General features: G+C 36.5%; 1 protein-coding gene across 7 annotated transcripts in view; it reads left to right on the forward strand.

Moving 5' to 3' along the window:
- Positions 1-15,577, forward strand: part of COL28A1 (collagen type XXVIII alpha 1 chain) — a 59,540-nt gene that overhangs the window by 7,164 nt on the left and 36,799 nt on the right. For all 7 annotated transcript variants that reach the window (XM_090142756.1, XM_090142753.1, XM_090142751.1 and 4 more), the window contains 8 exons: positions 608-628; positions 1,214-1,270; positions 2,915-2,968; positions 3,418-3,459; positions 4,184-4,210; positions 5,146-5,190; positions 6,988-7,032; positions 7,385-7,438. In XM_090142756.1, coding sequence (XP_089998882.1) covers positions 608-628; positions 1,214-1,270; positions 2,915-2,968; positions 3,418-3,459; positions 4,184-4,210; positions 5,146-5,190; positions 6,988-7,032; positions 7,385-7,438 — 345 coding nt within the window. The remainder of the gene's footprint in view (positions 1-607; positions 629-1,213; positions 1,271-2,914; positions 2,969-3,417; positions 3,460-4,183; positions 4,211-5,145; positions 5,191-6,987; positions 7,033-7,384; positions 7,439-15,577) is intronic.

Below are 15,577 nucleotides of genomic sequence, written 5' to 3' on the forward strand. Positions count from 1 at the left end.
AATTCATCGAAGAGATCTCAGGGAATGGTGCTGTTGGAAGGAGTATTTTTGTAATTCATGTCTCTGTGTTAAACCAAGAGTCAGGATCAAGTTGGCTTCTTCTTTCCAGCCACTTTCCAAGGATTTGTGTGCTTGAACAATGATATCACTGCAATGAAGGGACAGGGTATTCCCCAGCACAAGGAGTGTGTCTCTGAGCATATAGTAAAATTTTGTTTACTGGTGCTATCATGCATAACACTGAAAAAAACACTGAGACCTTCCTCTATGTATTATTTTAGCAAAAGCTTTCACAGTAAGACCTTTCCTCAGTCTTTCATATTCCCCTTCTTACCTTTGATTTTTAATATTGTTTCTTTAGCTGTCTAGTTGCTTTCTGGTCATTAGAGGTCATGTGGAGCACCTCCCCCCCCCTCTTCTCATAATGAAGAATCATTTCTATGTGACTAGTTTCATAGACTAGTGTTCTTACCAATGATGACAGATAAAGGTGTTTATATTCTTTATCATTTACCTTGGGAAACCAGAGAGGGAAAATAGTTAAATTAGTACGCTGTTAAATGAATTCTATGAAGAAGAAATAATACTTTTTTTTTTTTTTCTACAGGAAGCCTTTCTTCGGAAGAAAGTAGGTTTTTTTGAGTTACTCCTCTTACTCTTGGTTACTCTTATTAATACTAGATGGTATCTTTTCCTCCTGATGTCTGTTTCTCTTGTAAAGCAACAGTGTTGCAGAATGAATCACCCTTCCTTTCCTGAGTATAGTTTCTCCCACCCTGTTCCTGATAAATCTTCAACTTCCATTTGGTAGTATTGGTAGCATAAAAAACTTTTCCTTCTGAAGTAGGATAGAAACACTACAATACGTGAAAGTTCATTTAGTGTCACTAAAACAACAGCAATGTCAGAATTGCCCAAAAATCATATAAGGTTTCACAGTACTTTACAGTATGTATATGCAGCTTTAAATATTTGTAATTACATCAGTTACTGATTTGTGTTATAAATGAAGTTTGGAATTCAGACAACTGATTTTGGTTGGGCTATATTGAAATGTAATGTTGATTATTAATTAAATATTTATTAATATATCATGTATTTTATATTTTCTAATGTTTTCTCATGTCAGCAGGCAAAAGCAGAGTTTTTCCTTAAGAAATCTGAAAGAACACATTTGAAAATGTTCTACTTAATGTTTCTATTAACCCTTTAGTGTATGCAGAAGAACTGTGTCTGTGAAATGGGAATAAAAGGAGACAAAGGTGATCCTGTAAGTATGCATTCACATGAAAAACCTTGAGAATTTGCATTTTAATCATTGTGATCAATGTTGCGCTGTATTGTAATTGGTTAATGTGTTTATAAATCAAGGTATTTTCTGTATATACATGGTAAAACAGAAGCAAGGTATCATAGTATGTCACTGATATCTCTGGAAAGGCTGCTGCCATTTTAAGACTTCAAAAAATGTCTGTAATCGTATGCTGTCTTGGACATATCTTTATATTCCTAGGTAAACACCATAGTTAAAAAGGTCCATTATTTTGAAACTCAAATCAAAAAGTAATCCTTGAAATCTGCAATAAGGAAGCAAAGGTCTGTTAGGCGAAGATTTATTGCTACCAGAAAATGATGGCTTATGTGAAGAAAGTTCTAAAACTCTACCACGCTCTTGTAACACTTCAGAACAAAACAGCTTCTTGGCCCAGGCAAAGGACAGAGTGTGTGTCCTCTGAACTCTTTTGTATCTTTAATAGCTCTCACAGAGACAGACAAGGTACATATGAAGGTTTTTGCCTTTCTCCCTAGATGCTGAGCAACTGATCAAACACTTTAGGACTTCATTTTAGGGCCACTTCTCTTTAATGTTTTCGTAAATGACTTGGATGTAGGACTAGAAGTTGTTCTGAACAAGTTTGACAATAACACTAACTTAGGAGGAGCTGTTGACTCTGTTGAGGGTGGGGAGGCCTTGCAGAGAGATCCAGGCTAATTAAAGAGATGGCAATCACCAACCGCCCAAAGACTAACAAGAGCAAGTGCCAAATTCTGCACCTGGGATAGGACAGCTGTGTATACAGGGGGATGAGACACTGGACAACAGCCCCAGAAAAAAGGATCTGGGAGTCTTGTTTATCAGTAAGTTGTATGTCAGCCAGCAGTGTGCCCTGACAGCCAAAATGGCCAACCATACCCTGGGTGGGGATCAGGTCCAGCATGCTGCCGGGTAAGGAAAGTGATCATCCTGCTCTCTGCTGCACTGTGGCCTCACCTCAGGTACAGCATAAAGTTTGGGGCACCAAAGTACAAAAAGGATATAAAACTATTAGAGAATGTCCAAAGGAGGGGTACAAAGATAGTGAAGGGTTTAGAGAGGAAGACAAAAGGAAGTGACGGAGCTCACTTGGTTTTTGCTGAGCCCAGAGCAGAGGAGCTGAGGGAAGCCTTCATGTTGTCTGCAGCTCCTCACAGGGAGTGGAAGGGCAGCGCTGAGCTCTGCTCTGTGTGACAGCACAGGGCCTGAAGGAACAGCATGCAGCTGGGTCAGGGAAAGGGTCTGCACCAGAGGGTGGTGAGCATGGTCCCAAGAACCAGAAAGCATTTGGACAGAGCTCTCAGGCATAGAGTTTGATTTTTTTTTTTTTTTTTTTTTTTTTTTTTTTTTTTTTGTGGTCCTCTGTGGCGCTAGGAGTTGGACTAGATGATCGTTACGGATTCCTTCCAACTTGGGATACTCTATTCTAAATGTGTGGAAGTTGTGTCACGTGTGCCATACCTGATTCTGTGTGAATTTATCCCTTAGCTTTCCCTTAGCTTATTCCAAAATAATTTTCCCAGCACCAAATCTGTAGCCTCCAAGGAACTGGAAATTTTATCCTTACCATTATAATAACATTCTCCTGCTTTATTTCAGGGTGATGCTGGAGACAAAGGGGAAAGAGGCGAACCAGGACCAAAAGGAAACAAGGTTGAGAGAGTTTTTTAAAAATATAGGCACATTTCTATCTATTCTTGTCCAAACTATAAAGATAAAAATAGCGAAGAAGAGATATGGTAAAACGTGGTTTAAAAACTGACTTTGACCATGTTAAAACTGCTAGTCATTCAATTGTTTCTCTAACAACAGAGATCTCTGGATCTGTCTGAAGGCTTGTTAAGCTCCACAGAACATTCTAACAACAGACAAATCTCTTGTATGGAGCAGCTTGCTCTAATGATTGAGGTTTCTGTCATTTAATAACAGTAGTTGAGTTTTCTATATTAATTTTTGAGAATACTGTGTTCATAACTGTGTGAGGAAGTGCTGATATTTCTAAATAGGAAAGGCAATTTTTAATCCTTGAATAGTGTTCTAGTGCAGTAGTAAAAAATAAAAGAACAATGCCTATTTCAGTTATGTTCCTTTGCTTCCAACAGGGTGACACTCAAAAAGGAGATCATGGAGAAAAAGGTGAAGAGGTATGTGAGTACTACAGAGCTAACTCATATTTGTTTTTTTTTCAGATTGTCTTCCAGATCCTAAGGATATCCAAGTTTATTTTCACTGAATGGAAAATACATTTTCCATTCAGTGATCCAATTTATTTAATTATTTAGAGCACCTAAGCTAGGCTCTGGCTTGGAGAAGCATCTGTACTGAGATGAACACATCAAAAATTGCTTCATTCTACTCGTGTGCTTAAATGTAGAGTTGGGATGCCACTGACAAAACAAACTTTTGAGGCTACATGATTTTGTATTGACCTGCATTGTACTTCTGAGAAGACAGAGTTGAAGATCATCGCTAACAACATTTAAGTAGTTCTACAATGGCTTCTGACATCTGGTATTTCTTAGCTTGAATTCTTGTTCATTCCAAGTAGAAAGATTAACATTACTCCACACATAAGATCAGTTCAATTTAAAAATCTTGTTTAAACATAGTGTATATCTGCTAAAAGTCAGGCAATCTGATTGACATATTTACAGCCAATGTCATAGTCACATAGTATACATTTCTAAATTCAGAGATAATTACAAATTAAATGATACCAGAGAAATATTTTATTGTAATGAATAGTTAACTTCTTAATCATAATTAGTTATTGTTTTTTTCCTATATAAATTAACAGCATGTTTGCCTTTGCATTTTCTTTTATGATCCCCCCCTCCCTTTTTTGTGTTTTGTTTTGTTTTCAAACAGGGAGCTCCTGGCTATAAGGGTGAAAAGGTAAGATTTTCATAGAATGGATGAGATGTAAAAATAAATTATCACTCGTTGATGATCTGTGTGAAAGAATGGAAAGAAGAGCCTGTCTTTGTCTGTTTGTCATGAGAGCTCCCAGTGCAATCCCTAAAAGTAAAGCAAAAATGTATGTAACTTATGTGAATTGGCAGACTGGAATAAAAACCAAAAAAGTACAAGATTAAAAATATAATCTAAATATTTAAAAGACCAGTGAAAAAGCTGCTAGAAAGAAGAAAGGTGAGTGCTGAATACAGGTTAAATAGAAAGAATTTGAAATTATTTGTTACAAACGCAAGTAGATTTGTAATTCATTAGCTTTTAAAAAAACTTGACAGAAGGAAGCTGACTTAAGCTAACTATTACTTGACACAGTTAATGCTCGCCCAAAACAAATCCCAAGGTAGGCTCTTCAAACAGAGAGGAAAAATAAAAAAAAGTATTATTCAGGATCTTGTCAGATTCTAGAGCTGAAATTGACTAACTTGGCTATCATAACTAGTAGAGAAACAGAGATGGTCTGATTTTCTCTGGTAATTCTTCATTTCATTTATATAATCTCATAATTATTACTCTGGAAAATAGTGGATATCACAGTAATGAAACTGGAATATAGAGAGGATCTTTGGAGGCAGCACAGCAAAGTAGAAAAATATGGCAAAACTTGTTAGATATTAAATATGTTATCCTCTTACTATGTAGGTTGGATATTTATTTTATAGATGTTTTTCAGAGACAAAAAGTATGCATCCTGAGTAGGGCACACCATATCTTCTGCAGATCATGCCTAATTGTGCAACTCTCAAGTCCTCAATATCTGCTAAGCCTCTTCTGCTATTGCACTGCTTGGACAGTCTTAAGTGCATCCAATGTAATCAAGACATCTTATTTAGATCTTAACATATTGATTTCTTATAAAGGGTGAAAGAGGAGAATGTGGATCCCCAGGAGTAAAAGGGGAAAGAGTAAGTACAGTTTTTGTTTCAACTGTTGCACACTGAAAAATACAGGGCCTATTCATAAAAAAATTTGTAAAGATTACTGTAAAAACTGAACCTCTTTTAATTCTCTGGTATTAGACATATATTTGCTGTAAAAATATCATTCATAGAAACCAAACGCCCATTCTTCACCGTATTCTTTTTTTCCATTTTGCTGAAGAAAAATAATTGAATACTTAATTTGAAGACTATCCTAACTGATGCCAGGATCTGTTTACAGAAGGCAGTGGTGTTGTAACAGGATTAATCAGATTTTTTTTAAATATACATTCTTACTCAAATATATAAAGTTATATTACAGTGGAAACAGGTTCTTATACAACCTTAACAACTTAAAGAAGACATCCACCAGCCCATCTGTGCTGATATGTTTTCACACATCTATCCATTCCTCTTCTTTTAATCTGAAGTGTAAAATTTGTACAGTTGAATGTGGTTTTCATCTGGATTTTATTATCTGAAAGATGAAAGGACAGTGCAGTCCTGGTAGAGATAATCATGTATGTTGAGCTCATATAAACCACTCATTTGTGATTAGATACCAGCTAGACTACAGGTGATCATTCAGTCAAAAAATTTCTTCAATTTTAACATCTGCATTATGCTTATCTCTGTCAAAGATCAAATTGAAATGTTTGTGATTCCAGTCATCTGCTCTGTAGTGATGAATTACAGGTACAGAAATTAGGAAATATTTAATGCAGAAGTATTTGTCACAAAGAAAAAGGAGTATTATAATAAAAAATAAAAGATCATGTGTATCCTTTAAGAAACTGGTATTCAAAATGCCAGCAAGTGAGCCAGAAAAGACTTAAAGACCATTAAAGAATGTGAAAGAGTCGCATCTCTCTGAGGAATAAAAAGAGGTCATTACTACTTAGCTTCTTTATTCATGCAGTATGTAAGAAATAGCATGAGGTTATGTGAAATGTCTACTAAAATCAAAGGAAGTTGTCCAGAAGCTGGCATAGAACATAATCTAATTGGCCAAATAGATGTAGAAACCATATGCCAGTGTTGCTGGAAATGTTCTTCATTCATTTCTGTTGAGGACAGCAATGAAAAGAAATTTGGCATCTGTAGAGGATCAGGAACTATGATGTATTTAGTGGAGTAAATTTCAATTTCCACGATTCCCATTCTGAATTTTTTTTTTTTTTTAATAATGAAAGTAATCTCTGCTAAACAAAATCATCAGAAACAGAGCAGATATGGCAAAGAATAACTTCAATATTGCAAATTGGATTTTTGAATTGCAGAGAATTTGTGAAAGATTTGTGAGCAATCTGCACTAGCAGTTTCTGATAAGGACTCTTTCCATGAAAAAATAGGAGCTAATGGAATAATAAAATATGGCATCTTAACATGATTTTTACAAAGTATTAGTGTGATTCTACCTTCCTATAGTTTGAGCTACTGAGACTAAGTTAGCTGAAGTTATTCTGGTATTAGCACCATAATGTTTTCTAAGAATTCTGTATCTGATATATGACTTGAACTTGAATTTCAGGACCAGTTAACCAAATAGTTGTTCACGAATGTTAAGTAGCCATCTACAATGTTTGTTCTATGAGAGAAGTATTTTAGCCTTATATTGAAAATTGAATTAACAGTTATTGAGTACAGAAGGAAAACAGCAATACTGTGAAGAATGAACAGACTTACTAGAAAATACTTGAACAGAGATATGCTGTAGTTTGTTTTGAAGTTGGTAATTGCAATTTCTTCTTAATATGATAATTGAAATTTATCTTTCCATAGGGTTTGGAAGGTCCTTTTGGACCTAGGGGACCTCGGGGACCTCAGGTAAGGGAAGTAAAAGATACCAAATAGAAGAAAAAACATTATTTTCTGAAAGTTTCTAACCTGTTTCTGAGTAGCCTGCTCGTATGTCATTGCTCCTAAAGAGCCATTAACGATTTCATTGTGTGAGGGGTCACAGCAGTTATAGTAATGTCAGGAAATTAAAATTAATCTCAGCTCATCAGCTGAGAGAGTGATTTAGAAGAATTGATTTCTTACAGAGCTAAAGTGTAGGGAGCTCCTTCAGAGCTTAGCATTGTGGTACATTTTACTGTATGCAGTTCAGGCCAAACTCAAGAGAAACATTATATGCACCTTCAAAGAAAACTCATTCTATTCTTTGACTTTTGTGTAGGGCATCAGTGGACCTCCAGGTGAGCCAGGCCTGAAAGGCATTCAAGGAAACAAGGTAAGATGTGTTTTCATATGTGTAGTTGTTATATAAGAAGAGAGAATACAGGAAGTCTGCGTGGAATCTTAATACTATACTATTCTTTTTTATCAGTAATAGTTTTAGTAGTGTTCCTTGCACAGCAATAATATTATAGAATCATAGAGTTTTTTTGGGTTGGAAGAGAGCCTCAAGATCATCTGTTTCTAACCCTCCTGCTACAGGCAGGGATAACTCTCACTAGACCAGGTTGCTCACAGCCCCATCCAGCCTGGCCTTGAATGCTTCCAGGAAGGGGGCATTCACAGCCTCACTGGGCAACCTGTTCCAGTGTCTCAGCAACCTCACAGTAAAGAATTTCTTCCTAATATCTAGTCTGAATCTACCCTCTTCCAGTTTAAAACCATTCCCCTTCCTCCTGTTGCTACATTCCCCTATAAAAAGTCCCTCTCCAACTTTTCTGTAGACCCCCTTCAGGTACTGGAAGGCTGCTATAAGGTTTCCCCAGAGCCTTCTCTAGTCTGAAGAGCCCCATCTATCTCAGCCTGTTCCCATAAGGGAGGTGCTCCAGCCCTTTGATCATCTTTGAGGCCCTCCTCTGGACCTGCTCCAACAGCTCCATGCCCTTCTTGCGTTGGGGGCCCCACAACAGGACAGTTCTCCAGGCTGGGTCTCACAAGAGCAGAGTAGAGGGGCAGAATCGTCTTCTTCGTCCTGCTGGTCACACTTCTCTTGATGCTACCCAGAATACGGTTGGCCTTCTGGGCTGTAGGCACACGTGGCTCATGTTGAATCTCTCATCAATAAGCATTCCCAAATCCTTCTCCTCAGGGCTGCTCTCAAGCCGTTCTCCACCCAACCGGTATCTGTGCTTGACATTGCCTCAATATACATCATAATATACATAATATACATAATATACTTCATCTAGTTGATGCACAGCAGTAGATGCACAAGGAGCATTGGTTTAAAAAATTAATTTTTAGATCATTATTATAAAAGTCATTTTCTGTATTGCTTATATACTGGAAAAAACTCAGGACAACTTTAAAATTAGTAGGGGTGTAAGGTTAGTTACACTGAAAATCATTTGGAGATATTTGGAGCTCGTGAAGCAAAGACAATTGGATATCTAATTAATGTAGGCAGTCTTCTGATTTGCAAACCTTTTGCAAATTGCATTATGTAATTAAATACAGTTGTCTTGTCCATGGGACAGCTATTAACATCGTTCAGTACAGAAAGATCTTTTATTTATCAGTTTGAAAATATAGAGTCTAAGGACAAATATATTTTACCACAGGCAACAAAATTCACATAGAGTGATTTGACAAAGATGCAACATTCATATTTTGTTTCTTAGGCAACAAGTTAATTTGAAGATCCACAGAAATAAACTCAGATGTAGGAAGTATTTATGGTAAAAGGTCTGGAATAGTGGCGTTAACCATGATTTTCCTCTTCTGACAAGTGCTTTTTCATTCTTCTTGTTTCTTCATCTTTTTACAAAATGCTTGCTTAGGAGATTTGGTACAGAATATTTCAGACGTGAGGAAAGAAAGAAGGCAGTGGATCTGAAAGAAGCTATTCATGCACGTGGTGGAAAAGTCAAGCCTCTCTTTAATTTAGCAGAGCAAATGACTGTAATTTTTTAATTTGTCATTTCACACTGATGAGTCCAGGATAATATACTACTAGATACCTTAGTTAAATACTAAATTGTATTTGTTGTATGTTAGTTGTCCTGAAAATCTCTTCATATGCTTACCTGTCTGTAAAATACATGCAGCTCACTCTCTATAATTCACCTACCTGGGTTCAGTATTCATGGTCTTTTGCTTCACTTTTGCTGCAGATTTTCACTATGAAAAAGAAAGTTTCCTTGTTTATCAGCTTCCAACTCAGCAACCTTCTGGCTAAGGTTTATAGACAAGACTTTTCCAGGATCAGACATCCATGAAAATAAAAACACTGTCAGAGAAGTCTAACTAATACACAAGTAATTATACTTAAAGCTAAAGAATATAGAAAAACAAAACAAAACATATGCATGTTTAGTTTCTACCTAGTGCCAAGGCCAACTTGTGGCATTTCAGAGCTTATTTCAAATGAGTGAAAAAAATTTCAATGATCAGTACAGATAATCAGTAGTTGTTTATAGCTTAATAAACACCCATTCAGCTACTAAAGGTCAAGGTCTTTTTTGGTTCAGAAACATAGCGAACTTTCCAATATTTTTTTGTCCTTACAGAAAGATTAGTCAGTTGCTTTTTCAAAATTAGTTTTCATGACACATAGTACAATGTATCTGAGAAGTAGCAGTTATTTATAGTTGCCATGGGTAAAAGAAATAAGGCTATTCTTAGCGCACTTCCTTGTACCCATGGCCTTTCCATGCTAATACTCTCTGCTTATTGAGCTGACTTCTCTGATTTAACAGAGATGAAGGCAGTTCAATATGACATAAAACAGAACACCACTACTGAACATTTATTTTCATTGTTGGTGGGCCATGTTGAGCTTTGAAAGAGGAGATTCAGTTCCTCACGATACAAACTCCAGATCAAGCTCAGCCTGCAGATGTTTTGGGTCTCTTTTGTGAAGTCTGCAGATCACTGCAGTCCAGTCCATCCCTGGCCTCCTTAAGCAGTGCCATACCCCTTACTGAAGAACATTTATCCTGACAGAATGCAGGCATTAACTAAAAACTCTTTTTGCTATTAAGCAAATTTTTAAAAAGCTTTCTCTATTTGCATTTCTGCAAAGTTATTACATCTCAAACGTAGCTAAATATCTTTATTACCAAATCAACTTTTTCCATAAAGATGCCAAAGTGTCTAAAATGACAAATTTAAACTCAATTTCTATAAGAATAAGAATAGTTAACTCATCTTTTACTTATGTTATATTAGTATTAATCTCTCTGACTAAATACTTTTCTGTTTAACCAAGTGTTGAACTTGCACGTTAGCAGAAAATCTACCACTCAGCTTAAAACATAATAATTTTAGAATAAAATAAAAAGAGAAGGCATTTTGCTCATAGGTAGGAGTTGGGAACTGACCAATTTCACTTTTTGTCTCTGATCTTCTGAAACAATCATCATGGTCCTGTGCTCCAGGCATGTCCTGAGAAAATAACCAGGATAATTCTATTTGATTTCTGGTTTACTTTCTGTTTTCTGTTGGTAATGTTTCACTAGAAAAATGTTGAATTGTTACAGCCAGTCTGTATTGCCTTGTCCCTCATACTAATTTAGAATATCAGGAAAAAATACCCTTCACAGCTATACTTAATGTATCTTCTTAGAATGCTGATGAGGATCATTCATTTTAAGACATACTTCAGCTTCATCAACTGCAACATATTATCTGCATTGTAACAAGAAATAAAAACATACATCAAAGCATACTGTATATCTCATCTAGGTATAGAACACGTAAAGAAAATTACAAAAGACCCAGAGGAAAAAAAAAAAACACGTTAGTAGTTCTCTCAAAGTTAACACACCAAATTGATTAATTAAGATTGTAGAACTTCAGTTTATAATCCTCCATCTGCTGTGAAGACATTTGACTCTTGTTCTCGGAGTAAGAAACTCAGATTTTTGTGTTCCCTAGCCTATAATATGTTTTTTGCTGGATGACACAGAACTATTATTTCTCAAACAAAAAAGCAACCAACCAAACAAAAAACCCCCTACTATCTCACCGCAAGAAAGATTATAAGATTAAAAATACGAGAAAGAGAAAGAAAGAAAGAAATAGAAAGTCAGCAAAGAGGAAACCTGTGCTTTAGTATCTGCTTTAGTAATATCCTGTATTCTTGCCTGGATTGACAGCAGTAAGTTAGATAGCTTATTAATAGATGGTATCTTGATTAAATCAATAGTATTTGCTTTTGTCAAGTTGTGCTTCTCAGCGATCACTTTGAGCTTATTACAGGAAGCTTACAGAAAGCACGGGCTTTCATAAAGGATCATAGTAGGTAAAGTTAGTGTTTTCTACTGATTGAAACAAAACATCTACTTGCTCTGTGAATATGATGTACTTTGCTGTAAGCTGTAGTGCCCAGAAACATTATCCAAATAGAATCTCATCTCTCTTCCAACATTTCTAGTAGCTTGTTTTGTGTGATTTAGGTACTTATGTTCTACATAGCACTTAACTGCATTGGCTAATACAGGAAAATAGCATCCTAACTGACCACTGCATTTGATTTTATTTTTTTTAAATTTATTACTACTTATACCATGTGGTTATGGTCTTACTAGAAGACACCTGTGCCTTTCAAAAGCAATAAAAGAAAGGTTATAGGGAAAAATGTGAATATTCTAACATGGAAGATTTCATGGAACTTGGTTTCCTTTCTAAAAAGGAAACAGAATCACCATATTTTTCTAAAAAACAAGGGTATTCTAAGAATGAATTGAATGCCATTAAATTAATAAATATTTTTAATGTCATATATTGGTCTAGCAGAACTCTCAGTTCTAAGCTTTTACTTCTTTTTTGCAAAATGAAAGTACCTCAACGGGATCAGCAATGTAAGATGTACAGACACACTTTTGCATAGTATTCTTGGTGTTACATAAATGAATTTGCAAAATGCGTATCCCTGTTGTCAAGTTTTTCATTAATTTACTCAAAAATAATTGTTTAACTAATTTTTAACCTAAAAATGCATGTCTGTACATTAGCACAAGTAAGGTTCTGTAGCTGTTTATATTCAAGGCAATTGTGAAAATCAGGGAGGGACTGAGTGTTCAAAAAAAAAAAAAAAGTGGACAATTCACAAACAGATTTGGTTACATGTTATAAAATTGGGGCATAAAATCAGGGAGTGGATATGACCTGTGTGACTGAGGTAGCCACTTACAAGGTGTTCTTACGGCTCTCATTTCAGAAATAACGTTGGGGTTGCTTGTTTAAACTCTTAGACAAGCTACTGAAAAGAAACAAACACATTTCCAGGAATTTAGGGAGATTCCTTACTGGAAAGACTGAGAACATTCTTTAAAAGCCACTGTTAAAGTGAAAGCCATTCTGGAAAATTTCATATGCATAGTAGGATGCTCATTTACCATCTAACATGAGAACTGACGTGTATTCAAACTTCGGAGGAATGAAACAGTTAAGTTTGGATGTGGATATTCAATTAGTTATTTCCCCGAAAACATCTTAGGGTAATACTTTCATGCAAAATCCATTACTGCATTTTTCCCTGAAAATGTGTCCCAGAATAAACTATTCCTGCTCCTTTTCTCGTGACTTACAGATTCTTTGCTTGCTTATCTGGCAAGTTACATCCTTCCCAGGAGACAGAAAAATGCAGTTTCCTGGTAAAGTAACATAGTTCCAATGTAGCACAGCTAGCTTAGAAATGTGAAATATCAGTAGTATCTGCTAAATATCTGTATCTGATTACATTGCTGTTTCTACTGTTTACTTTGAAACGAAAATCATTAAATTTGAAAACTTATTTTTCATTTTCATGTTATCATTCAGTCATTATAGTATTAAGGGCTCTGAAATACACTCTGTTCCTTGCACTGTGTACTTGCTGTCTTAAAAGTAAATAAGTTATTTATAGCAGCACTAATCATAAAAAACACTTTGCTAAGGGTTAGACTGTTAATTACATTCCCAAAATTGTCCAGTTTTAATGTTAAAATGTTAAGCTCAGATGAAATTTTTCTTCCTGTTGCTCTAATTGATATTAAATGCATCTTGAAGAAAAATCCCAACAGAGAAGAACAAAAAAAAAGGTAACAACAAAAAAAAGGTAACTACAGAATTGGAAAGCAGAATTTTACCTCTGAATGTCAGTAATAACTGACAGCAATTAATTGTTTTAATACGTTTCATATTACCTGTAGCACCATGACTGCAGAAGATTAACACCAGTCTTATTAGTAATTTATATTATTATTGATATGAAGGTTGAAATACACTGTCTTTAGAACAGATAGAAATAGTTTAAGTTTCTGATATTGCTTCCTGTCTGGGAAAGGTTATTTTTCTTTTCCAGTCATCTTCAGGCATTCTCCTTTATGAAAGAGTAAAAAATTTAACTGAGTCTTTGGAAAAATATTAACTTCACTTGGACTCCTATTAAGACAGCACGTGTATTAGCTCTAACACATAGCTCTAGCACATGGGCAAACTTGGGAAGGAATAAATTATTTGTAATTGCAAGCATTCCTCAGGGCTACTGTCTTTGGAAAGTTCTGTCTTTGGAAGCTGTCATAAATAGATATGAAACACTTTCTAAACGGAACAAAGGGACACGGTTTATTGTTTCGGCTCAGAGAGGAGCCTGTACTTACCAAAGGCCATTTTTCAGAATGGAACAAGTTCCTACATGATTTCAGGTTTAGCTTTGACAAAAGGAGCCAATGTGCTTAACCTGGCCATGGCTGCCAACTCAGATCTCTGTGAGTGAATGCATGAGAAGGATGAATGGGAAGAGAGCACAGGAGGGAAGTACTATGGCAAAACATGAGTATGTGACTGTGCCCTTAGGATAAACAAGCACAAGCTCAGCAGCTACAGCTGGCTTGTCAACACGTGTGTGTGTACCATTTCTAGCAGTAGCAGGGTGAGAAGGCATCTCTTGCGAATGTGATCCCTGGCAGAGCCTACAGCTTCTCAGGCTGGAGGCCAGAGCTGGGATCCCATTCCAGCAGTTGTCAAAGACAGCTCATCCTGTCAGCATTTGAGTTTAGTGGGTGGAATGGTTATCACACTGGCATGTAAGCAAGTCTTGCAGAATAGTGAAAGGAGGAGTGGGAGAGATTCTCAGTGACAGTGGATAACGGAGGAGAGAGAAGCCAAGGCAATTGCTGTGCCACCTTCTGGACTTCCCCATCCCTACAGAGAAACCGACTTGCTCAAAGCCTGTTGAATCAAAATGCACTGACTTCAGTAGTCTTCTGATGCAGGCTCAGAAAGTGGGGAGACAGCAGTAGTCAACTATTTATGTTGTGTCAGTTTTCCAGTCTGCCATATCCCATAGGGATGAGCACACCATGGGGCATGGGGTGTGCTCTGCTACAGTGCTGAGACAACTGGTACTGTTCTGCACCTCTACAAACTAATGCATACTCAGAAGCTGAACTTCCATTAATACTTGAGGCATTGTGACCTATCAACAGTAACAAAATTTGGTAGACAAAATTACTCCTTTTGGAATTGAAAAGGAGGTTTCTAGTTCACTTCTGAAAATGTGGCTTTTTGTGTATATTATTTTCTAAAAAAATAGTATAAAACATTTCCCTAAAATTCAGCTCATTGTTCACTTAAAGGACAGCAGTTCTTAAAATAGAGTTTGTAAACAGAATTAAAGTGAAGGCCAGTACTAGTTTTAGTTGTATTATTCTTGGCCTTCTTTAAATTTCCTGCTGATGGGAAATAATAAAATTGGTTTTGATCAGCTGAATTTAGAGGTACATTATGTTCAATTCCAAATTATTCCATGGGGAAAATGGATATCCAGAAGATGGGCCTTTTGAGGAGAAAAAACAAAACATCTACAAACAAAACAGGCCAACCCTAACCTGGGGTGCATAAAACCCAGCAGTGCCAGCTGGGAGAGTTTGTCCTACTCTTCTCTGATGTGCCCTCACGTCAAGCACTGACAGCAGTTTTGGGCACCGCAATATAAAAAGAGCATAAAACTGTTAAAGAGTAGTCAAAGGAGGAGCTTAAAGATGGTGAAGAGTCTAGAGAGAAAGATGTATGAGAAGTTGTTGAGTTCACTTTGTTTGGTATGCACTGAACTCTGCTCTGTGGTGACAGGTCCTGAGGGAACGGCATGGAGCTGTCAGGGGATGGGCAACTGGGGGTTAGGGAAAGGTTCTGCAACAGAGGGCAGTGGGCATGGAACAGGCTGCCCAGGGCAGTGTTCATGTCACCAAGCTGCTGGAGTTCAAGAAGCATCTGGACAGCGCTCTCAGACATTGGGTTCGGACTCTGGGTGGTCTTGTGTGAAGCCAGGAGATAGACTCAATGGTCCTTGCAGATCTCTTTCAACTCAGTTATTCTCTGATTCTATTATTCTAATTTTTGTTATATTAGTAAAGAAAAGCATCATTTATGATAATCTGGATACGCACTGACTTGGGATTCTGCTCCAAAGCCTTCACGAAAATAAATA

Source organism: Phasianus colchicus, chromosome 6, assembly GCF_987193195.1.
Source record: "Phasianus colchicus chromosome 6, bPhaCol1.hap1.1, whole genome shotgun sequence".
In the NCBI taxonomy this organism is placed as follows: domain Eukaryota; kingdom Metazoa; phylum Chordata; class Aves; order Galliformes; family Phasianidae; genus Phasianus; species Phasianus colchicus.